The sequence below is a fragment of the Pholcus phalangioides genome, unplaced genomic scaffold, assembly GCF_987345545.1.
Source record: "Pholcus phalangioides strain wild (caught in Gottingen) unplaced genomic scaffold, Ppha-v1.0 ptg000015l_1, whole genome shotgun sequence".
Taxonomy (NCBI): domain Eukaryota; kingdom Metazoa; phylum Arthropoda; class Arachnida; order Araneae; family Pholcidae; genus Pholcus; species Pholcus phalangioides.
Genome location: NW_028301608.1, coordinates 12,124,733 through 12,151,064, shown reverse-complemented (window position 1 = coordinate 12,151,064; position 26,332 = coordinate 12,124,733). Strand labels below are relative to the sequence as shown.

General features: G+C 33.6%; 1 protein-coding gene across 2 annotated transcripts in view; it reads right to left on the bottom strand.

The window, feature by feature from the left end:
* Positions 1–21,054, bottom strand: part of LOC149075455 (neprilysin-2-like) — a 63,249-nt gene extending 42,195 nt beyond the window's left edge. The window contains exon 1 of one of the 2 annotated variants that reach the window (XM_089242809.1): positions 20,768–21,054. In XM_089242809.1, coding sequence (XP_089098935.1) covers positions 20,768–20,826 — 59 coding nt within the window. In that variant the 5' untranslated portion in view covers positions 20,827–21,054. Of the gene's footprint in view, positions 1–19,225; positions 19,355–20,767 lie in introns of those variants that run through there. The other variant, XM_089242810.1, reaches the window with a different exon arrangement.
* Positions 21,055–26,332: the final 5,278 nt, after the last annotated feature.

The window sequence follows — 26,332 nt, the reverse complement described above, 5'->3', positions numbered from 1 at the left end:
CAAATGTAGGAAGTTATTGCATCTGAAACAAGGCTAAATTCTGTAAGAGTAAAATTTGGAAACTATTCAAAAAAACAGCTCAGTCATGCAAGAAAATGAAATATACTTTGAAGAGTTTTAAATGTTTTTCAACACTTCATGCAAATGTTTAAGACGCAAGTGTTTTAAGCACATTTCAGCCAGAAAACAATATCTTGAATACAAAACACATTTCTTCTGATGCGTTGAATTGGACATAGTCTTTCCTTATCACGCCCCCCTAGATCAATATTTCTCAATTGCCTCATCACGGCCCGTTACTGGGCCCTGACAACAGTCAAACTCGTCCGACTAGTTAGTAGCAGTAGTAGTAGTCAAGCCGGGCCGTGATTGATTCACTGTTTCATTTTTCTTCATTTGTTTCTCATCAGTAGAGTGCATATGACCGGGCGTTTCTCTAAAAAATATCAACCGGGCTGCAGGCTTCCAAATATTGAGAATCACTATCCTAGATAACTCAAGTACACTTATTAGGTATAATCGATGAAGTCGCGGCCCCATGCCCAATCCACGATCGCCCGATCTGCCTAGTCTCGACGACTTCTTGTGAGACCATCTCAAGGAGATTGAGTCATTGTGTTCGAGACTTCAACAGTGCTCACTTTGACCATGCACTGTAAGATGAGAAATGCATGCTGTCTTCTAACTCATAAAGTCTGTTAACGTTAGTTTCAGAACACCCTGTATATCTCCGGACATCAGTGAAAGCACAATGAAGGTAGAACCGAAAGGAGAAAAAAACTTACTTTTTTTCCTTCAGCTCTTGAAAAAAAAACCACATTTGAACTCATATATACGAGTTTCGTCTAGTCTGTAATCAACGACTGGGACGTGAGGAGAATGATTCAATGGCGACTGGTCGTTATACGAAAAATATCGTCCCCGGAGGGTCTTGCTAAAGGCAATGAAAATACGGAAGTTTCGTCCTTCCTGCTAGTAATATAATTTCACTGATTTCTCGTCTGTCACCTTACAAAAAAAAAAAAAAAACCAGCTCAAACGAGAAAGTGCATAGACGGTCAACCATAAGATTTTTTCACTGGTCCCATTATATCATTGACTTCGCCATGTCTTTTTTCTTTTGGTATTTTCTACCGGCGTCGACAACGTTGTTATTCGTCCACGTGCAGTTAGAGATGAGAGGAAATGATACACGGGACATGGAAAAAATAATCGTGTGAGGAATATGGACGACACTCATTATACTTTGAAGATTATCAATCAGTGATTATACGCTGTAATTATTATTATCGATAGCATACAAATCGCATTTTTTTCGTGTTCGTTTATTAACTAGTTGTTGTTGTTTCTTAAAAAAAAAGGTCGGTATATATACCCTGGTTAGAGGATCACACTTCCTTATGGCCAACTACTATCATTTTTTCTTTGTATGTTTGGATGCAATCTTTAGAGAAATCCAGTGGTACATAGCCGGACATTAAAGCATTTAATCACGTTAGGGTGATGTAGTTACGGTCACTCTTGGAAACGTGTCTATTGGGATTATGCTGGATTTTATTTATTGCTTGTCATGTGCGATGAGATGGTGTATCAGTGACATCGGATAAAATGCATATTTGTTCTTGAATATTGTTGAACGTTCCAAGCCGTTTTAAGGAGTTTCGGGGGGGTCTCGGGGAAACTATAATATTTTTTGGAAGGCACTGGGACCCAAATAATAAAAAAAAACAATTTGGTGGGGGGGGGGGGAGAATGGAATCGACATATAAAAGTGAACCGATAAGAGAAAGTATTTCGAAATTATTGAGAATTGAGAATTCAGGAAAATTAAGAATTGATGGATGGAAAAAACGATATCGTAATTGATGAGAAAATACGGTATTTTCAATGCTACTGAAAGAAACTAATCAATGAAAATTCAGGACTCGCAAACATAAAGAAACGATATGCAAATTAATAAAAATTTGGAATTTACCAAAGTTAAGAATTACTAAAAGAAACGCTATTAGAATTAATAAAAATCCAGAATTTTCTGATGAGAAAAACTACATCAGAATGACTGAAAAAAGGGTATTAGAAGTACTGGAAAAAGATAGAATTAAAAAGAATTTAGAATTCACAAAAATTAAGACTTGAAGACAGAAACGATATCAGAATTTATGAGAAAAATGTTTTCAAAATTACTGAAAGAAATGATATCAATACCTGAATTAATGGAAATTAAAATTTAATTTGAGAAATAATTTCAGAGTTGATGAAAATTCAGAATTCAAGAAAATTCAAAATTGATGAGAAAAATATTTCCAGAACCATTGAAAGAAATGATTCTGAAATTATTGAAAGAAATGATTCTGAAATTATTGAAAGAAATTATTTTGAAATTATTGAAAGAAATTATTTTGAAATTATTGAAAGAAATTGTTTTAGAATTGTTGAAAGATCTAATTATTATGAGAAATAATTTCAGAATCAAGAAAAATTCAGAATTCATGAGAACAATAATTTCAGAACTATTAAAAGTAATAATTCTACAGAGAGAGTTACTGAAAAAAAAATATTTAAGGATTCTTAAAAAACTGATTTCGGAATTATTGAAAATTCAGATTTAATGGAAAAGTTGTTTCAGAATTAATTAAATTCCAGAAATACTTCGAGAAATAATTTCAGAATATTGATAAAAAAAATAATTTCAGAATATTGATAAAAAAAATAATTTCAGAATATTGATAAAAAAAATAATTTCAGAATATTGATAAAAAAAATAATTTCAGAATATTGATAAAAAATAATTTCCGTATTAATAAAATAAATATTTTCGTAATTAGTGAAAGAAATATTTTCGTAATTAGTGAAAGAAATATTTTCAGAATTGATTAAAGAAATAATTTTAGAATTGATGAAAATTTCAGAATTCAGGAAAATGCAGAATGAATGAGAAAGTATGAAAGAAAGAATAAATGAGAAAGAAATAATTCCACAGTTATTGAAAAGATACATATATTTCAGAATTATTAAAAAAAAATTATTCCAGAAGTATTTGAAAGTAATGGTTTATACATTATTAAATGGTTTTTCAATTATTGAAAAACTGTGTGTTTGTATTTGTATTTAATTAAGAATTGATAAAATAAATAATTTCAGAACTAATGGAACTCTTGATTAATTTGGACGTCATTGTTCGCTTGCCATTAGAGAGGTTTTTCTGCACTAGAACTTAATCCTGAAAAAACTTTACCTTATATGTAGTTCATCAAGCCCATTGGTTTTGGATTCAGAATACATTAGAATCGGTTTCGGTTGATAACCGTGATACAAATGTTGCTTAATAACAACGATCTGATGAGAGAGAAGTGTCGCAGCTGGAAGACCGTTTACATTAATGAGATACAACCGACAAAAAACACATGTTACCCGGGGTTCATCTAATGCGAGAGAAAGATATATATCTAATACCAAGATACTGTGTTGAGCAATGGCTTGAAATACATACAAGACTTTTCAGTTTACATAAAATAGGAGAAATAGAGTTGTTATCACCCGTTTATTCAGCGTTATCATTGATTGCTCTCTAGTAGCATTCAGTAGCCAGTAAATATTTGCTTATGTATTTCTCATACGATGAAATATTGATGAATGGTTCATTTGTTGTCGCATCGAGATCACTCGTGTATGTCATTTCCTATGACTGTCACGCCACTGTCATTTATCGCTGTTGGAGTCGATTCTGAAGAACTAGACGTTTGTCCAAGCCTCGGAGTAAATACCAATCGGAAAACTGCTATCATGGTGGCAATTACGTGGCTAGTCCTAGGTGACTATAATTTCAGTGTGACCCTATCCAGAATGGTCTAGAGCAGCGGTTCTCAACCTACTGTCATCGACGATGGCATTGGTGATCCGCAAGCAGACTTGGTAAAATTATTCACCCATTGTAGCTGATATTAATAATATCCATATATTGGGTGCAAATAAAATTATACCTTCATACTTGGGTTCACCATGCATCATAGAGGGAAATTCAGGAAATTGCGATCCTAAACACGGGATATGACTAAATTTTGTGAAAAATCTTAATTTTTATTCTTTTAAACGCAATTTGTTAGTTACTACTGAAATCGCTGAAGGGTGTGGTAATAGAGGGCTGCTACAAATTACAATAAATGAATAATTATGCAATTATACAATAAGTTAATGTATTACTTAAATAATAATCCGTAAAGTACGGCACATAGACAATTGTCATTAAAGGAGTATGCATAATCAGCAATCGTAATTAAAATTCAAAAAAAAAATTGAGGACAAAACGTTAGACCTGACAAATATGCGAGATGAAAATTTATAATTTTTGCCATAATTATCATAACGTAATTTATATTATGAAAACAGTGTATGTGTGTGTTCACGACTTTAGTAAATATTCCAAATTCAAATAAGTACCGTTGAAAAAACGGGAAAAATTGTATAAAAAAAATTTGGAGCAACAGAAATTACACGAATATCCCCTAATAAGGAACACATGTGGTCCGTCACATTGTTTCAGGCTCTGATGATTGTTTCATACTGATCCATATTTTCAAAAAGTTGAGAAACGCTTTTCTAGAGCAGTTCTTTAACATTTCTACACCTGCAGTTCGGTACAAATTCCCGAAAAATTTCACGGACCGGTGAAAAGTGGGATATTTCACATATCATATACAGGGTGCATATAGATGACACGGCGTATGGAATTTTACTGGTGAACCGTTGATCCTAGAGGCATACTTCCAATTGGAAAAGGGATCCAAGCGACTCGTTATACTCAGATGTCATTCATGTTGCAAGGGGTTGTATAGATATTAAAATAAAATGTAAATTTTTATACGGACACCCTGTTCTAAAAAACCCAATTAGAAAGTTGTTGCCCTGTCTCTCTTGTGGCCAACAAAATATTCCACGTTTCTAAGTGCAATATTTGCTGAGATATTTTTGAATTAGAAAAAACAGCATAAATGAGGGTGTGGGGGGGGGAGCATTTTCTGTTAGTTTATGCTATTCTTTTTCAACTTTTGTCCGTTTTTCGAATTCGAATATCTCAGCAAATATTGGATCAGGAGAGACAGCGCAATAACTTTGCCATTGGGTTCTTGAGCGAAGGGTGTGTCCGTATAAAAAATTAACATTTTTATTTTAATAACTATGCAACCCTTTGCAACATAAATGACATATTTGAGTATAACGTGTTACTTGGATATTTTTTCTAATTGGAAGTACGCCTCTGGGATGAATGTTTCGCCAGTAAAATACCATACGCCCTGTGATCTATGCACCTTGCATGTATATTTATATCTGCACTACTCACATTCATTTGCGGACCGGAAAAAAGTAAATGCAGAAATAATTTGCGGAAGGCAAAAAATTAACTGGAGAAATCATTTGAGGTCCGGCAAAAAAAAATAAATGGCAAAAATAATTTGCAGGCCAATACAAAAAATAAATTGCGGAAATAATTTGCAGACACGGCGAGAAATAAATAAATGGGGATAAATAATTTGCGAACCTAGAAAAAGTAATTAGAAATAATTTACGGGCCGGCAAGAAGTGAATAAATAGCAGAAATAATTCCTAGACCTGCTGGTTTCTAAGACAGAAATAAAAACCAATATAATGAAGGCAAGATTTAATACATAGAGATAGGACATGAATAAAAAAAAAGCTTGAACCATTTTGATGGCGTTTCATTAAAAATTTTCTATTATACAAATTATTAATTGATCCTAATTGGGTTTCGTCTAATATTTTTTTTGCGAGATTTTGTACACGGGTTAAGGGCAGTGCTTGTTTCTCACGTAGGCAAACGGAGTATGTGCCTAGGTCTAAAAATTAGCTGCTTTTTGCATTTTAGGCACTGCCCACATGCATTCATTCCCCCTCCTCCCTGCGAACGCCACTGCCTTAACCACTTCCCTTTTATTAAGCACAGAAAATGTCAGTTTTTATTTTATTCGCTCATCCTATTCACGTGCCTATGACTAGGAATAACAGAAAATATTACAGAAAATCATACTCAATTTTTTAATTTAAAAATCTTAAGATTCTGATTCCTTTATTTACCTTCTGTTGTAATTGTTATTATTTTCAAAAAGCTCTGAATTTTTTTTTTTTGCATGGAATATAAATAATCTAGTTTTTAGATAGTGATAGGAACCGAGAGATACCCAGGCTGTGTCACACTCGGTGATATAAGCACATTGTTCCTGGGGACTCGGGTTCCTCCGGTGAACCTAACCATTTATTGAGCTGGGGAAAGATATATTACATACATGGGCAGGTGCCATTACGCACCTCGCCAGTAAACAAGTATAAAATTTATGATCGAAAAAATGGTGATTCATGTAAATAAATCACAAAATAACAGTTATAAATCACAGGTTATAATTTTTAGATAGATTACGTACCTAAAATAGATTATGCATCTATGTAATTAGATTACGAGATCATATACCTGGTGATCATTATTACTGCTGCATGAAGCCATAGCGTTTGTGCAGAGATTTAGTTAAATAATTACTTTTTATTAGCGCCCTTTAGGGGGGATTTATGATTACGAAAACAGAAAAACACTTGCAAATCAAAGCAGATGCGTAAAAGATTACCAGAACCGAAATCTATCGGGGTCCCAAATACCGCCATAATAGCAATACATACCCTTCATCTAGTGCAGTGTTTCCCAAAGTGGGCAATATCGCCCCCCCCCCCCCCCGGTGGATGATGGAATCGTCCAGGGAGCGATAAAAGCCACAGGTTTAACATAGGATCCTATGGGTTCGCTTGAGTAGGGGGGCGATGGTAGAGAAAAAAATTCTGAAGAAGGGGGCGATGGAATAAAAAGTTTGGAAAACTATGATCTAGTGTCATCATCTACAGGAGAATGTCACATGAAGTCATAAGTTTAGGCCTGGATTATGTTATAAAAGTTTGGTAAAAGTCCTTTTATAAAATTTTAAAAAGGCAGCAAATAAGGTCACCGGTTACATTTTCTAGAATGTAACCAATAACCTTATTGATTGGATTTTTCAAGTTTTATAAAAGGACTTTTAACGAAATCACGCAAGTAGTTGAAAAACACACACACAGGTGGCACCAAAATTTCATATTTGCCCAATTCCTGGACTAGAAACAGGCCACGGTTTAAAGGAGACAAGTTTTTGTATTATATAACTGCTCGTCTCTTTAAAACCCTTCATCTCTGACCGGTACTTAAAAAGTACCATATTGGGTAATTTATTACGCACTAATTGTTTGAAAAACCTACTTTTTAAAAAAAAAATTTGTCTTTAATTAGAACTGAAATGACCTACCAAATAAGTTTCTTTACATGGTAATTATTTATTATAATCAGAACATTTTTATTTATATCATTTTCTTCTTATTCCACTTTTCAAAATATGGTAGAGATAAAGAGGTAATCAATAGAAAATGATATTTCTTCAAGATTTAGGGATCGAGTTGAAATTTCGTACGACTGAAATTTCACAACGTGTAAGTGAAATATTTCTGACATCAAAATTTGTAAGGATTAATCGGGACCCCCCGCCCCCATTTACACAGCGCGTAGGGGTTTCACTGTATTTTATACCTAAAAATTATTTTCCGTGTTTTTCTTGGTTGAATCATGTTTAACCCTTTCTGCGGCATTTTTTGATGATGTAAGCTTTCTTTCGATTTCCATCGGGTACTAAGTAAGAGTATCAGTAGTTAGTTTATCAATGCTAAAATATGAAGCTTTAAAGGATGCGAGATATCTCGTCAACGCAATTGAAAGGGTAAATCATCCGGGAGCGATTTCACTCATTGTTTCATAACAGACTTTCTAGCACCTGAAAAGTAAGTAAATTATCAAGTCCTTGAACATGGACCAGAACGATTTATTCATGGAGATCAGTACTTGGTAACGAGAATTTGATTGTTTTGGGGTGATAATATGTGAAGAAATCGATGGAGACGATGTCGGCACGTCTTTGAAAATTTCAGAAATACGTACCCGGTTATTTAGAATAAATTACATATTATTCTGAATCTCTCTCCAACATTATATATAAAAAAAGCAATCTTTTATCACTTATAGAACATGCCACTCATCTATGACGTTTCCGTGAAAGTGAATGAGAAAGAGTCGTAAATGTGTAAGTCTTTAACAAAAATGTAACCTGTACTTATAACGAGCACCATTATACGCCCTTACCCCTCGAAAATCATGCCTCATACAGGTTTCAAAATATTTTTTAACTATTTTGATGGAATTCCATACACTGCTGGTTTTTTTTTTTTTTTTTTTGCTCAAAGTATTAACTCTTTAGCTGTTCAAATACTCGGAGATATGCTTCTCCCTTGGTGCAGGTGGAAAAAATTTCCTTTTTCAGTTTTCTTGTCTATGAAAGGTAGATAGCAATCTAACTCAAACGTTGCCTACTTTCAACAGAATCGAAAAAAACAGGGAAATATAGAGCAAGCAAACCCGTTAGAGAATAGAGATTTACAGGGTGTCCTATAAATTCTTGAATAGTTTAAAATTTAAAAATTCATAAAAATTGTAGGAATTGGTGTTGTGTGAAAAATTTATTCAAGACCCAAAATTCAAGATCCCAAAAATTCACAAGACGGTTTTCTTTTTTTTCTGTTTGAACGGGGGAAAAAACTTATTGCAAATTTTGGTCGATAGATGGCGCTACACGAAAGCAAATCACTTAATTCTGGACGAACTTTTTTTTGGTCTCTTCTGTGTCCGAAACGTTCGCGATGCTTCAGCTGGTATAATTCATAGATAAGGTAGTACAATTTCACTAATAGTGATTCCGCTACCAAAGACAACATTTCAATGTAAACCGCCAGTAACAGGAAAATTCAGAATGAGCTGTTAGTCCGCGTCGTGCATTTTATGAGACTTTTTTTTGCAAACTGTATTTAAATTTTTAAAATTTCTTCGATTTTTTTGTTTATTTTTATTATTTACTTTATTTATATATACAGTATGTCCCAAAAATTTGCAAGTCCAAAAACTCATAAAAATCAAAGGAACTGGCACATTTGTATGCGGTCCGTTAAAAAGCTATTCTGACGAAAAAGTTTATATCATTTTTAATTATTTTTTTGAGCGGGGAAAATTAGTTTGAATTTTTGTCGATAGAGGACGCTGTACAAAAAAATCACATAATTCTGGACCTGAAATTTAATCTCTTCTCAGGCGGAAACGTTCGTAAAGCTTCAGCCAGTGTTTCGTGGCTGAGGCAAAACTTCACCAATAGTGCTCTATCCACAAAAGTCAATATCACAATAGCCTTCCAAAATCGTAAGTAACAGGAAAATTCAGAATTGAGCTGTTATTCGTACGTGCGCCCTGCATTCTATAGGACTTTGATTGGCAGATTTCTATTGATTTGTGTTGATGCAGCTCTCCCTATCGAAAAAAATTAAACTAATTTTTTCCCCGTACCAAAAAAAAAATCCCCCTACACATGAGAATAAATTTTTCTCAAAACGCATTCAAATATTCAAATTCCTCCAATTCTTATGAATTTTTAACTATTTACGAATTCTTATGGAACACCCTCTACATGCTTAATTAGAACCGTCTAAACATATAGTTTACCGTTCCAGTTCTTTTTATTGTTAAAAATGTCTTTCAGCGGTGCAAAACCAAAATTAATAGGCAATGAAAAATACCAATTAAATAATAGACATGAGTAAAATAACTATACACGTAATGAAGAATTAAGAATGATAAAATCTCCAATGATTTGGGGCACGGTGTGATGAGATATCAAAGAAAATGATTTATAATAATAATAATAATAATATAAATTTTTATTACCGATTTTAAGGATGTTTTTTTGCACTTGCGTCCTAAAAATGCAGAAAATGCAATTATTTTTTCGATCTAAATTTAGACGTTTTTGATCGATTTTTTCGAAATTTCCGATCAATTTGGTTACACTTTCCATTTCGCTTCCTCCGAAATTTTCCAATTTCGGTGGTGGCTCCAAACACGAAGGAAATCATTTTTTTGGAATCTTGCTGCCGCGGGGGATGTCTAACACGTGATCAATTTTTAATTTATTTTTTTATTTTATTTTATTTCATATCTATCTATTTTCATTTCTTCTTTTTTTTTTCTACATACAGGGCGTTCCCAAAAGTTCATGAACTGTTTAAAAACTCATAAAAATTGAAGGAATTGGTATATTTGAATGCGGTTTGTGAAAAAGTCATTCTCACGAAAAAGGTATTTTTCCCTTTTGGAACAGAAAGAAATAGTTCAAACTTTTGTCCATACAAAGAGCACTGTACAAAAATCACAGAATTTCGAACCAACTTTTTGGACGAGACGGCGATTCACGGCTGAGGTATAACAATATCACCAATAGTTTGTTGTTCCGCCAATGTAAATCAATCCACCAATGCGAACATCACAGTGAAATCCTTGTGTAAGTGCCAAAAAAGAGGAAAATTCAGAAATGAGCAGTCAATTTGATTTGCATATTTCTGGTGGTCTGCTTTAGTGCAGTGCCTCTTTCAACAAAAATTAGAACTAATATTTTTCCTACACAGAAAAACTTTCCCCTTCGTGAGAATACCTTTTTCGCAAACCGCATACAAATACAGTCAACACCACTTAAAATCACGAATAATGTTATTATTTAGGTATTGTTATCACTTCTGCAAAGAATGGAACACATCAATATTGAGTCAGTTAAACGTGCAAAATTTACGCTAAATAATAGTTCTGGAACTTCAAATGAAACGTTCGAAAAACAACATTTCTGTTTAGACGGGGCTCCATCCTCTTTTCATGATTTAAATTTATTATACATGATAATAATTTTTTTTTAAGAGTTTCTAAATGCTATTGTCAGCTGCATGACCAGTCTTAAATTTTACCACACAACAACATTGTTATTTCTATTTTTTTTTTTTTTTTCTCGCACGAATACGTGCTGTTAGAAAATATGTAGTGTCTAGACGCCGGTAAAACATAACCACAGGGGCAAATAGGTATTAAAAACAACAACGGCAGCAACGAGGATGTACCAGACAGTGAACTTGACACTAATTCTTCGAAACCGAAATGAATAATCATCATCGAAACGCGAACTTCCTACGCAACATGCACGGGAAAAAAAACAAGCGTTTTCTCTTGCATTAGTTTCTAAAAAAGATAAGACAACAAAAAGAACGAGAGGAAGATCTTTCAGGGGGAGGAAAAAAAAAATAGAAGATTTAATCTGTGAAATTTGATGGACTTCATCAGGAAGAACATCCGAAAAAAATACTGAAAAGTTCACTGTAAAAAGAAAAAACGAGACCCAGCTTATTATTATTATCTTTCTTATTTTTGTTCCAGAGGACATGGCCACGGATAAGAAGGAGTTATTATGGAATGCGCTTTCAAGAAACTCGTTTTCGACGGGTGGTGCATCTTCATCTTATTCTTTTTTTTCGTTCGAAGAAGTCAGAGAAAGAAAAAGAGAGAAAAAAATACATCTTTTTTTGAAAAAATAAAATAAAATAAAAAACGGAGCGGGTCGCAAAATGGAAAACACGAGGGTTCATGACCTAGAAGCCGATTTCACTAAAAGACTTTCCGCTCGGTCAATACAGATACAGACTATTCTCTCCCTCTGAAAAATGGGCTTTTTCTGTAGAAATTCCTCATATTATAGGATTTTTCTATTAAATTCTTCCTCTCCCAGTGACCTAAGATAAATCAATGTACAACGGAGAGAGGAAAAAAAATTTAGAAAATATTAAAGATTATATAATAGAACACGTTCAATTCAGAGAAAGAGATTTTACGATTGATTTTTTTTTTTTTTTTGGAAATGATAATATTATCCGGAATAGAGTTTATTTTAAGACAATTTAAAATTGTATAAATTGAAGAAATAAGTCATATAAAAAAATTGAATTTAAAATAAATAAACAGTTAGTAAATTATAGTTGATGATGAATTTTATCTGTATGAATTTGTTTCAATTGCGATTTCACGATGGGTATAACAGAAATGGAATTCAAATTTTAATTAATTCTGGGAATCATTTTGAAATATATTATGTTGTTGCGTAATATATATAAGGTGGTCGTGAATGAAATGAATGAAACAAATATTTTTGATTTTAAAGGGAAATTAATATTACAGATATTAGCAAATTATTTATAGGAGTTTGCAGTACAGTATGTTATTTTTCCGGTTTTTTTTTAGTAAAATTATAGCTGGAGAGTCATCGTGTGTTTTAATAATGTCTCACTCGACTTTTCTCCAACGTCAGTGGTTTTCATCAACAGGAGACGTTTGTTGTTTGTAGAAAGTTCGGCAAAATGTGGTTTTGCAAAATTTTTTTTTCACTTTGCTTTGCTTGAAACTTTGGCGAAGTGTTTTTTTATTGTGCTTTCAATTTTGACTGAACGATTTTTGCTGTCTTGAAACATTGGCGAAACGCTTTCTTGCTCTTCCTGAAACTTTGGAAAAAACGCTTCTTTGCTGTGCTTGAAACTTTGCCAAAAAACTATGTTGCTGTGCTTGAAAATTTGGCAAAATGCTTTTATGCTGTGCCTAAAATTTTGGAAAAGTGTTTTTTTTATTGTGCCTAAAATTTTGGAAAAGTGTTTTTTTTATTGTGCTTAAAATTTTGGCTGAACGATTTTTGCTGTGCATGAAACTTTGGCAAAAAACTTTTTTGCTATGCTAGAAACTTTAAAAAAAAACCATTTTTTTGTCGTACTTGAAACTTTGTCAAAGAGCTTTTTGCTATTACTGAAAGTTTTTTCATTAATTTTGCCAAACTTTCAAGAGCACAAAACCATATTCCCACTCATGCCAATAGCTGATAAACGTCAAGTTAGTAGTAATCAAGCATATGACAGCCTTTTATCCGAAAATCCATTCATCATTGAATGATGGTCTACGAAAACCTGGCCTCTGGTTACTTCAATTATGAATATTCTACGCGCAAACCGATAGTCATGAACAGATATCAATATGATCATTCAACTTGTGGCACATTCCCATGCAAGTATTCACGATTTTCTGTATTCCCACTGACACGAAGTACCATCTTGGACAAAAAAAAAGGGGGCACCACCTTCATTGGATGGACAGTACAACTGGTGATCATTTCTTTTGCGACAATTTGGCGATAACCGGAATTTGCGCATCGATATCTGCCAGGTGACTATAAAGTTCTAAATCTATCACCCGATATTTGTGCGATACATGCATTTTCATCCAACTTCAGTAGAACCCTCTCATAACGGACACCCCTCAGATGCAGTCACCCTTCTTTTAAAAAAAAATAATTTTCCCTTGAATAATAAAAGTATGCATTTCAAATCCCTAATTAACGGTCACCCCTTTTTAACGGAGGAACTTTTTTTGTCCCGAAGGTTACCAGAAAAGAGAGGTTTTGCTGTACATGTTCCATACTAGCATGTAAAATACTGACTTGATCATACATTATATAAATTTTTGGAGATTTGTCCCTGGTTTGCACATAACATATAATTTACTGTAAAAAAATACAAACTTAAAAAGATATACAGTAAAACTCCTATTTACAGGCAACCCCCCCCCCCCCCCCAAATGCGGTGATCACTCTTTTCCGCCCAAATAGTAATTTTCCCCATGCATGATAAAAGTATGCATTTCAAACCCCTGATTAACAGTCACCCCTCTTTTACGGACAGTTTTATTTTGTACTGCCTGTGTCAGCAAAGAGAGATTTTACTGTTATTACGTATTCATGTAAGTAAACTCTCGTTTGCTTTCCTATAAAATCAGTGAATAGTTAATTTCTTTTTGATCCACCCTGTGTTTATGTCTGATATTTAGGATGCGGTTATGTATCGCTTCAAAATAGGATTACTCTCGTGAAAGATTAGTGGTTATTTATTTTAAAATGACCGCACATATAAAATGTTTGAAATTGAGTTTTACGACTTATTATTTTCTTATCTTCTTCGTTTTTTTTTCTTTGGTATTAGTAGGCTCGAAGATAATTATGTGTTGCCATGTTTATCTGATGTATTTAAGATAAAGAAGATGAATGTCCGACCGGTATTAACTGGTATTGAGCGATTTAAAAACGAGACAAATCTAGTATCCGTGATTCCGAAATAAAGGTTTTCATCGCGAAAGAGTCGAAAAGTTTTCAACAGGATACGTGCAATCAATCTTATTACGGAAACAAGGACGATCGCACTTGGTTGACGATCCTTGAAATATTACCAAGTCCTTACGCGTATTTTATTTAAGCGTCGATGTTAATTAAGAGGATTTATGAAGGTTTTTTGTCTTTCAAGGTATAATGGTGCGTAAGCGGTAGTTTAGCGGAAGCTTATTTATTGATGCGAACTAACGAGAATATATTCATTCGTCTTCCGTTCAATGGATCTGAATCTTTTACTCTCACCTGTGAAATCGTTACTTCCAAGAAAATTGTAATTCGAAAAGATTATATGAAGTTCATTGCTATCTTAATGCAGTGCTTCCTAACCTGTAGAATAGCATAGTATGCGTACCCTCCGGCGGTACTTAACGGGCTTTCGGGGAGGGGGGGAGGGGTACGCGCAAAATAATCAGTAGAAAAAACAAGGAGAGTAATGAAAAAATGCGAAATGTTAGTTAGGGCAGAATGATGTATAAAAGATGTAAGCATGCTTCCGACTCTCTAATGATTCGCACAGATTTCAAGAGAAATGCACGCCTCCTACGCATATCTATGGATTCACACAGACACAAACACTGCTACGCATATCCAGGGATATGCATACTCATTCGCATTTCTGCGTGGTAAAAAAAAAGCCGTATATGCATATCTAGGGTACACGTACTTATATGCCTACAATGCATTTCAGGGGGGGGGGGGACGCATGCCTTCCACGTGTTTCACGCTGTACTGACGCCTTCTACACGCCTGTCTAGGGATACGCAAACTTCTACATATATTTAAGGATCCCCCGTATGGCGAATCACATTCGCCGGGTCGGGGTAAGTAACTCATATATTTAAGGATTCGTGCACACTCCTCTCATTTCTACGGGATACACACGCCTTCTATGCATTTCAAGAAGGTAACCAAGCCTTATATGCATATTTAAGGGTACCGCATGCCTTTCGCGAATTTCGAACGGGGCTCACGCTTTCTACGATGTCTAGGAATAACACACACACACTTTCGCGTTTCTTTACGCAATAAAAAAAAGCTTTATAAAAATATCTGTAATAGATGTACTGTCTGTATAGATGTATATAGATGTACCCATGCTTTTTTGTACATCTGAGAAACGCACGCCTTCTATGAGTGTCTGAGCAAGGCCGTTGCGATATGGGGGACACCAAAGGGTCCAGTCACGTCCCCCGAAATATGAGGAAAAAGAAATGAAATATCATTGTTAAGTCATTGTTCTATCACTCCCCACCAAAACACCAGTTTTCCCCATCCGAAATAAATTTCTGGCCACGGCCCTACGTCTTCTCATTTCTTCAGGGTACGCAAGTTTTTTATGAATATCTAGAGGTACGTATGCCTGTATTCCGAATTTTAAAGGGATCCCATGTGTCTTCCACGCATTTGAAACTGAACATGCTCATTCTTATCAGCATACTGCTTCGCATTTCAACTTATTACACACTCTTTCTATGCATTTCAAAGGTGGGTACGCGAGCATTATTTGCATATCTAGGGCTACACATTTATATAGGTGAGATAAAGACTTAAAATATCATATTATGTATGGGTGGAATTGGATTTTTCGTCGATGAGAAGAGCGCAACACAAGCCAGGAAAAATACTTGAAGTATAAAAAGTTGCGAATCGGCTGCCTCAACAGGTGGGCGAATAGGGCCTGGGTCTATGACTCTGAGCCACAAAGGGCCAACTGAATCATTTGAAAAACTTCCATTGAGCTGAGCTGAGCTGAATTAAATTTTTTACGCTGGTCCCGCGGTACAATTTTTTATGATTCTGAATTTTTTGTTAAAATTTCCATTTCTTACTTCGATGTTGAAGTTGTTTATCATTAGCTCCTCCAATGAGTGTTTTGAAACACAACCAGGCATTTTTTACAGATATTTCGGGACCCCTTCCCCTCCCCCCCATTTTTCTGCTTTGTGAAAATTCTGCCATTTAACTTCCTAAAAAATTGGCAGCAAGAAATTTTGTTGCGTATGTGGAAATTCAAAGTTCAGCATGTTCGACACGGCTCCCACTTCGGAGGTGAAACGGCCTATTAGAGAAAGTAAAATTATGTATGCTTTTATTAGGCATGTATTTAGGAGGTGCTGCCATCTACTTTTCGTATCGGAAGTGAGGAAATGTCCGATGAAATAAATATTCTTCAGCGTATAATTGGGTTTTGCGGGTGTGCTGCTCGCTGCGACGATGCACACACTAGGGCCAATGAGACCGGGACTTGCAGTTAAACAAATTCCACGTGGTTTCCCGTCTATGTCACTCACTGTGAAGTTGGTACACTAGCCACTCCGAGAAGGGACCACTCTTGGTAGCCGCATGGTTGTCTTGATGTCATCTGTCTTAAAAGTAATGGAAGTAAAAAGAGTCTCTGTGAAAAGTCATGAAATCTCCGTGTCTAAATCTTTACTACGGGGCGGGGGGGGGGGGCGCACTGTAGACGCAAAGCTCCCAACGAGATTTACGAAAGATCAAAACCGTGCTCCGAAATAGATTAGTTTAACCAAATGCCAGATTTTTGTATTTGTTTCGTACATTAAATTTTTTGCTTTAATACACGAAATAAAATATTTAGTTTTTTGATAAATAAACGAACACATTCTCAAGTCATTTAATCGATTTTTTATTCCAAAAATATAAATTAAAATCAATTTTTGTATACAAAAAAAAACTTTTTATACAAATAACAATAAGCAAAATGCGCAATGAGGTGGCTGAGAAACCTCGGAAACGTGAAAAATTCCCTGGACAGACCTTTTGGGAATACTTGAAGAGATCACGTTAAAAAAATTTAATCTGCATTATTAAATTTTAAAAATCATATATTTCCGAAAATATTGCCGATATTATATTATCGCATTATTATTTGAATAAAAATACAAAATTCAAGCTTTTTTTAGTGTGGATAAAATTAATACATTTCGGAAAATATTTGAATCTATAGATGGCTTTTTCTCATCCCGAGATATCAAGGAAACAGTTATTTTCCGGTTATCATGTTGAGGTGAACTCGGAAAGAAAAGTCATCACGTCTCCGCCGGCACTCGAATCCAGGCCCTCTTGCATACCGGGCAAGCATGTCTACACCACTGGAGACATGACCCTGCATTCCTTATTTCACGCACTATGGCGTGAGGCACTGAAGTAAAGGCAGTAGTAGCAATCTCTCTCTAAACCGTCCCACCCGGGGGCCATTTCCTGAAGTTAAGACGCTACTATTGCCTCTTAATAAATTAAACGTGAAAAATTCTACTTCAGCGCCTCACGCCACAGTGCGTGAAATAAGGAAGACCGGATTATGTCCCCAGTGGTGTAGATGGTAGCATGCTTTCCCGGTATGTAAGAGGGCCTGGGTTCGAGTCCCGGCGGAGACGTGATGACTTTTCTTTCCGAGTTCACCTCAGCATGATATCCGGAAAATAACCGTTTCCTTGATTTCACAATCTATGTTTACAATAATTTTTTTAACCAATAGGTATATATTTCAAAAACATTATTAAAGATATAATCCCATTTGCACGTTGAAAATTCAGTTACAAAATATTTTAATTAATATATATGAAAAAAAAAATTTTAAGAAAATGTTTAGCAAAAATTCTTATTTAGGAAAAAAAGTTTTTGGCTGTATATAAATGTTTAAAAATAAGTATATGTCTTAATATATACAACCCTCTAGTCCCTATTTGAAAAAGAAAATTGAATTAAAATAATATTTGAAAAAATATATATTTTAAACTGTATTAAGGAAACAGTTATTTTCCGGATATTATGCTGAGGTGAGCTCGGAAAGAAAAGTCATCACGTCTCCGCCGGGACTCGAACCCAGGCCCTCTTGCATACCGGGCAAGCATGCTACCATCTACACCACTGGAGACACATGAATCTGCCTTCCTAATTTCACGCACTGTGTCGTGAGGCGCTGAAGTAGAGGCAGTAGTAGCCTCTCTTAACTTCAAGGCAGATTCATGTGTCTCCAGTGGTGTAGATGGTAGCATGCTTGCCCGGTATGCAAGAGGGCCTGGGTTCGAGTCCCGGCGGAGACGTGATGACTTTTCTTTCCGAGCTCACCTCAGCATAATATCCGGAAAATAACTGTTTCCTTGATATCTCTGGCTGAGAAAAAAAAAAAAAAAAAAGCCATCTATATCTCTTTAAACTGTATTCTAAATAATTTTTTTTTAATTGCAAATATTTTAATATTTTCAAAAAATATTCAAATATTCATCGAATTGTATTTGTATTTGTTTTTTCAAAATAATTTCAAAATATTTTAGCATAAATGAAATTTTGAATATAAAATAGGCCTATATATGAAAAAAAATTTGCTTAATCGGAATCTAATTTCTTATATATTTTTTGATAATTTCAATTTCTGAATATTTTAATAATTTAAGTTTTTCTATTATAAATAATTTAAGTTTTTCTATTATAAATAATTTAAGTTTTTCTATTATGAATAATTTAAGTTTTTCTATTATAAATAATTTACTAATTATGTTTTTTGCTAATTTAATTTTTTTAATTATAAATATTTTAATTATTTTGGTTTCTTAATACAGTTAATTTTTTTTATAAACATTTAAATAATTTTAGTTTTTTTCTTAGAAACAATGCAACAATTTTAGTTTTTTAATATAAATATTTTTAGTTCTTTTATTTTAGTTGATAATTTTAATTTTGCGAATATTTTAGTTATCTTAGTTTTTCAAAATTTCAATAATTTTAGTTTTCTAAATATTTTAGTTTTGTAGTTTTAAAAATATAGTGTAATTTTATTTGAATAACAAATTTAGTTTTAGGATTATTAGGAAAAATAATAATTTTTAAAATTAAGTTTAAAAGAAAATTTAAAGGATTATTTAGCAAAAAAATAATTTTTAAAATTTAAACATTTAAAAGTAAAATATGATCTGAAATTTTATTTCAGTACAATGCTATTATTTTTTCCCCCTGTGAAATATCGTGAAAAATATATCGATTAAGTAATAATAGTAATGACTCACTTGAAGGACTCGGTTTCAGACCTGAGGGTCATCTGGCTTTGACCGACGCCCAGTGCCGTCTTTAAGCATGGAGAAAAGCCTCACAAAAATGAGATCCGATTGAAATTTTCTAGAGTTTACAAGTTAGTGCCTCAGAAGAACCACTTGGCTCGGGGGCCCATCATGCTCTTAAGACGGCCCTGCCGACGCCACTGGTCATAATAAACGTGGATGCTTTTTTTTGTGTGTGTTTAATAATTATTATTTTTCTTTTTCTACACTCTTAATCCCCCTCTCTCTTCTTTTGATGCACCTGACAAGTGACGATCGGCAAGATTGCGAGATGTGTGCTAACAGCTCTCACTCACTCAATGTTACTCAATGCGTGGCTCAACTCTTGAGACACACATTTAGTTTTTTTTATTATAAATGTTGTAATAGTTTTAGTTTTTAAAGTGCTTGAATGATTTTAGTTTGTTTTCAAGTATTTTAATAATTTTAGTTTGTTTTCAAGTATTTTAATAATTTTAGTTTGCTATTATAAATTTGAATTTGAAATTTAATTAACACAATGCAGTTACAGATACAAACACACATTACTTTCCAATATTTTACCCAAAGGATCACACAATCTATCCAGGGTTCGTAAAATATTTTAATAATTTTACTTTTAAAATTTTTTTAATTTTTTTAACTATTTTAATAATTTTTGTTTTTTATTGTAATATTTTAATAGTTTTCGTTTTTATAATATCTTAATAATATAGTCTTTTCAGTATAACAAAAATTGCTTTTTAATTTTTTATTTTAAAATTTTAGTTTTTTAATTTTCTTTAAATTTCAGTTTTTAATTTTCTTTAAATTTCAGTTTTTAACTTGTCTTCGTATTTTAGTCCTTTAATTGTATTGTAATTTTTTTTGTACAAATTCTGGGGCTCCGGCCTAAATAAATAAATTATTATTAATTATTTTAGTCTATTAAACTTTTTTAGTTTTAGTCTTTTAATTTATTTATATTTTAGTCTTTAATTTTTTACCCTTCATATTTTTAGTTTTAGTGTTATAATGTTAGTCTTTTAATTTTTTTAATTTTAATTTTTTAAATACTTTATAACACTTCTGGTTTTTCAAATATTTTAACAATTTCAGATCCTTAAATATTTAATAATTTTATCGTTTCTAAAATATTTCACAAAAACAGTATAATTTCATCTGAAGAACAAATTTAATTTCAAGAGTATTTCTAGGAAATTGATCTTCAAAATTTAATTTCAGAAAACAAATTACAATGATCTTTCGTTCTTATTTGTTAAATATCTTATTTGTCAATTATGTAAAATATTACAATTTCAATTTATTCATTAATTTTTTTTTTCAATTCAAAAATTGAATTATTTTTTCTCCGTGGCGGGATATCGTGAAAAACATATCGATTAAGTAATAATAATAATAATCAAATTTAATTTCAAGATTATTTAATATCAGAAAAAAAAGTCACCATTTCTTCTCCCTATGGAATATCATGAAAAATATATCGATTAAGTAATAATAATAATGACTCACTTGAAGGACTCGGTTTCAGACGTAAGGGTCATCTGGCTTTGACCGACGCCACTGGTCATAATAATCTTGGATGTTTTCTTGTTTATTAATTATTATTTTCCTTTCTTACACTCTTAATCCTCTCTCGCTCTCTCTCTCTTTACAAGCACGTGACAAGTTCCAACCGGAGAGATCGCGAGATGTATACCAACAGCTCTCCCTCGCTCACTCAATGTTACTCAATGTGTGGCTCACTCAACTCTTGAGCTGGTTTCGATGTCGACTTCGTCCCAGTGGCGCTGGAACTGCCATTCGCCGCGAACGATTTCAAATAGGACTGGAGCTTGTTTCGTTTTTTTTTTTAACCAGTTTGGGGGTCAGAATCGCGGACAGTATGTCTTATTGGCTGCTTGCCTGACTCTCTTATATTATTATTGTATCATTATTGTTATTTTTTGGCTTGTTTTTCGGTTTTTTTTTTTGCTCTGGGCTGGGAGGTCACTCGTGGTGCGGGTCAGAGTAGTTTTGAAAGTCGGAGAAAGTTACGATTTCTTTTTGTTTGTGTCTCTTTCTTTTCTTCTAAAACTAAAACAGTCAGTGACGCTTCATGAAGCATAACATTGAAAGAGAGAAATAATAAAGAAATAGATAGTTATATAAACGTTTGTGTTACATAATGACAATTAATCGGTTCTTAATACCTTTGCAAACAAAAATTTATTAGTTTTTTTTTTCTTATTTGGGATAATTTCTTTTTCTGGTAATTATATAGATTATACGGTGTCTGGAGGGAATAAAAATGTATAGATACTTAGATGCATTGTAATTAATTTCTTAAAAATATATGTTTTTGATTTATTTCTTTATAAGTGAAAGTTTGAAAATAATAATAATAATAATCGTTCTTTGGTACTTGGAACATTGATATACATATAGGTGTTTGAAATTTTTCATTTTTGTCATTTATTAAAAGTCATTTTTGTCATTTATTATAATTAAGAAAGGTATCCGACTACCTTTCTTAATTTTTTTTCTAGAAGATGTGGTATTGGAGTAAACTTTAACAACATTTTTTGTTGAAAGTGTTTCAAACTGGTGAAAGCAATAATAAACTATGGACTACCTGTGTCATTTTATATGAAAAAAGTGATTTTTATGTTAAATTTTTTAAGCTAAATTTATGTAACATTCGAATCGCGATTGCAAAAAATTCTATAAAAATTTTTTTTGTTATTTTCCCAGTACATCCAGCTAGTGATGATTCAGGTTTGGTACTAAAATTTAGAGGATTATATGTAAATTTCATTTACATATCATATCTAAAATACTGTTGTTACACAAATGCATACGATAGACCTTAGATTTTGATTCATAACCCTAACGGTATGTGGCAGAATATCATATTAAAATTTTTTAATGATGCAATCGACAGATTTTTAGAAATCATGTTTTTAACTCAAGAAAAATGTCAAAAACAACATTTTTCGCAAAACGCGTTTTAAGTTTCTATTCACAAATTACGTGCTTGTATCTAAAAACGCAACGCTAAAGTGGGAGTAAATTCAGTTCTAAGTGACATGTAAACAAAACATAGCCTGTTTTGAAATCACAAGAGATAGGGCTTCCATAAAAAATAAAAATAGGAAAAAATCGATATTTTTTTACTTCCAAAATGGCGTTTCAAAGGTAGTCGGATACCTTAAATTGTATACATTTATTTATGGTATTCAATGACAAGAAAAGCATAAAAACAACAGACAAACCCAAAGGATTAGAAATCAAATATTTAGAAATATTTAGGAGAAAAATAGAGAAAATAAATAAAAAATATTGTAAAAGTTCAGAAAATAATAAAAGAGAAAATAGAAATGAGTTAGAAAAGTAATTATTTATTATTTAAAAAAAGTAAACAAATTAAAAAATTTGAACGAATTCAAAATATATAGGAAAATGTATAAAAATAAGAGAAAATTGCTAGCAAAAATTTATTGAATCTTAGACTCAATGTGGAAATATACGGAAATATACATTATGAGGATGCAACTTTCTAAATAAAATATATTTAAAATTCGAATTTAACAATCACGGTTTTCTTTTTGATTGTAATGTGAGATGCAAATAATTTCATTGATGAAAAATCTTCTCATAATTTCCGTTGAAATATTAGATAATCGCCTTTAAATAGCTGCAACTGAAGAAGTTAAAATGACCTCAAAAGTGGTTAAAGTAAGCAGAAACTCTCCATTTTTAGATTTTTATATATAGCCATTTTATTTTTGGAAGATAGCAGATGGAAAAAAAAAAGAGAAAGAGAGAAAAAGGCTTTCAAATTTAACGCATCAATCCTCATGATGATATATCCCGAATCATTGAAGAGAGAAATACTTTTATGGGGGAATGAATTCCGCATCGGAATCCTCCATCCGAAAAGCATTTATTGAGAATCGATATTTCGTGGGAAATGTGAGAGAATTCTGGTGGCGTTCACTTTCGTATCTGTCAAAGAAATGAAAAATAGGGATTATCAAATGGATACACCAATCTCACTGATACCTCGACTCACGAGTGACTCGACTTGCGTGTGATCTATGTTACGAATAAGAATATATATTTGTTAAAAATCCGTCAACTTGTGAGGAAATGCTTGACTAACGAGCTTGAAAATTACGATAAAAGAGCTCATTCGACTCAAAAACGACGGGAAAACAACGAATTCCTTTCAAAAGTATACGGTGACCTAAAGTTTACCATTTCCAATATACTTAGGTATTTAGTGAATTTTACGCAATCAAGAGAAACCTTTATGGCAAGGAATAATGTTTCTCAAAGGATGAACGGCATTTTAAATAGAATGGAACTCTCCTAAAGTACCAAAGGATGTTTAAAGGTGTCGCGAGTTCGATACCCGGTTCAGAAACTTCCCTGACACAGGGTATAACAGAAATGGTGATATGACCACAGAAAAAGATTGCTACCGCAGCGAGTACCTCATCGAGGGGTTAGCGATACGACCTCTCGGTGAGTATATATAAAAAAAGGCTACCGTTCGGAATCGGCAATAAATTGTAGGTCGCGGTCTAATTAGCCCTCGTGTGCAGAAAATGACAGTGGTGTGACAAAAAAAGTTCAAAAGATCAAACATTCACAAAACTGAAAATAGGTGAGGTTAAAAGAAGGCTGTGTTCACGTCGGAGAACATCAGAGAGCGTTTTGCTTGTGCTCCATTCAATTATAATGAGTTTTAGGAGGGAAAAAATTGTGGTGTACTATTATTGATCGCTTCTGCGGTCTACAAAAAATTTTTTGGTGGATAACTTGGTGCTCCGTGGAAAACAGTTTGTGAACCACAGCCTTGAACAATAGTGCGACCCATACTTTAAGAATACGCAGAGAGAGAGAGACTGGGCACCCCGCTACATTATTTAGGGTTACCATACACTTTTAATCAAAAAAGAATAACTTTGCCCGAAACTATAGAACATATTTCCCCACCCTTTTTCGTCCCATCACCCCCTTCTTCAGAAATGTTTTTCTCCCATCGCAATCTATCCCATAGAATCATATGTTATACCCGTAGCTTCTACCGCTCCCCAGGGGCGTTAACACACACGTTGGGAATCACTGTACTAGAAGAATATTGACAATGTGATGAGGACAAATAACAAATTTGCAAAACCGACATGCGTTTCTGCACTCATGGGTGCCGTTATCAAGGTGGAAAAACACGTCCTGTCCCAACAAAAAAAGTGGTCAGAATGGATGGTGGTCATCATGGTCCATTCTGACCATGTTTTTTTTTGGGGGGGGGGGGATAGAACGTGTTTTTTCCACCTTGATAAAGGGAACCCATGAGTGCCGAAACACATGTCGGTGTTTTGTAAATTCGTTATTTGTCCTCATCACGTTGTCAATATTCTTCCATACACTTTTAGATGAAGAGAAATGGTGAATTTTTTTTTTCCTTTGGACCTCGGGGTTCTTATTCATAAAGCAAAGCATGTAAAATGCCACTAAACGAAATTTATTATTATTATTATTGCGAGGGTCCACAAATGATTTTTTCTACTTTTTTTTCGGTACGCAAATTATCTCTCCTATTAGTTCATCTTCTGCCGATCCGCAATTGTTCTTCCAATTTATTTATGTTTTGCCAGTGGGCAAATTGCTTTTCTTATTTGTCTATTTCTTGCCAGTCCACAAACTATTCCTCTGATTTATTAATTTCCTACGTGACATGATGTCGCTCTCCACTTGTTTATGCAAGATATACAAAAAACTGGATGTGTGAATATGCTGACTTTTTTGGAACGAAAAATTCATCTCTGACTCTACCAAGAATCGAACCCGGGACCCACGAATACCGGGCACTAAGCTACAGAAGAGATATAAATTCCCTCGTTGAAGCGTATACATATGCTGCACTGAACTTTGCAATGGACAGTCTGACACGACCGGCTTATAGCTCGAAGACGACAAAGGCATCAGAAAAAAAAAACATCATGTCATATATATATATAGGCAAAGGCCCTAGATGACACACACACATATATATATATATATATACACACACACACATATATATGTATGTCATCTAGGGCCTTTGCCGTCTACGAGCTATTGTGTTCAGCATAACCTCAAAAGAAGTATGAAAGATAAGCTCAAAGGAAGAAATTTTCAGCCTCCTCTGCAACTTAATGGTAAGAGCACTTGTCCGACATACGACGGGCCCCGAGTTCGATTTCCGGTAGAGGCAACAATGGATTTTCCCTTCCAAAAAAATCTAAATCACACATCATCCAGTTTTCTGTATGCTTTGCATATTCAGTTTTTGCCGGTCAGCAAAATATTTCTCCTATTTCTTGCGGTCCGTAAAGTTTTTCAACTATTCTCACAGGTCAGTAAGTGTATAAAAGGGTTGAAGAACACTGGAATCGAGACTACTTTTACTTAATTACCGTGCATGCCCCTCGTACCCATTCATCTGCGGAATTTCTTACGAACATGTAAATCCCGGAATGTGTGTTGTAAGTGCAAGTGTGGCCCCAAAGTATTTAAGTTGTCGGAGTTGTGTCTGTTTCGCGTTCTTGATGGTGCTGCCATCGGTTCTCCATATTCTGAAGTGAAAATATCAAGAGCTTGAACTTTCATGTTGTGTTATCATCATGTTGAAGACCTGCCTATTCTCAGCGGAGAGACTCGTTCTAATGGGAGACCGGCTCACATTCGCGTCTTGAAGTTGGAACTGATATAGAGTATACGTCACCATACTAACTTATTTCCGAGGGGGAAAAAGTTAATATTGCCTGGGACTGTAAACGAAATAAAACGGGATCTACACATTTTCAGGAAAAATGTTTGAAATGTTAAAAAAGTAAAAAATGTTAAAAAATTTACTCGGAAAAAGTCACTCCGAGTAAGCTTTCAGGAACAAGTTCGTAAGTCGAAAAGTACCGTGTTCTATTATTAATCAATGGAATCTTATATTTCAAAGAATTCAAAAACTATCTAATTCTTTCGCTTCTGATTTCCTGATCGATCAATCAAATGTTTCACTTCTAAAATATATTTTATGTAACTATCATTATC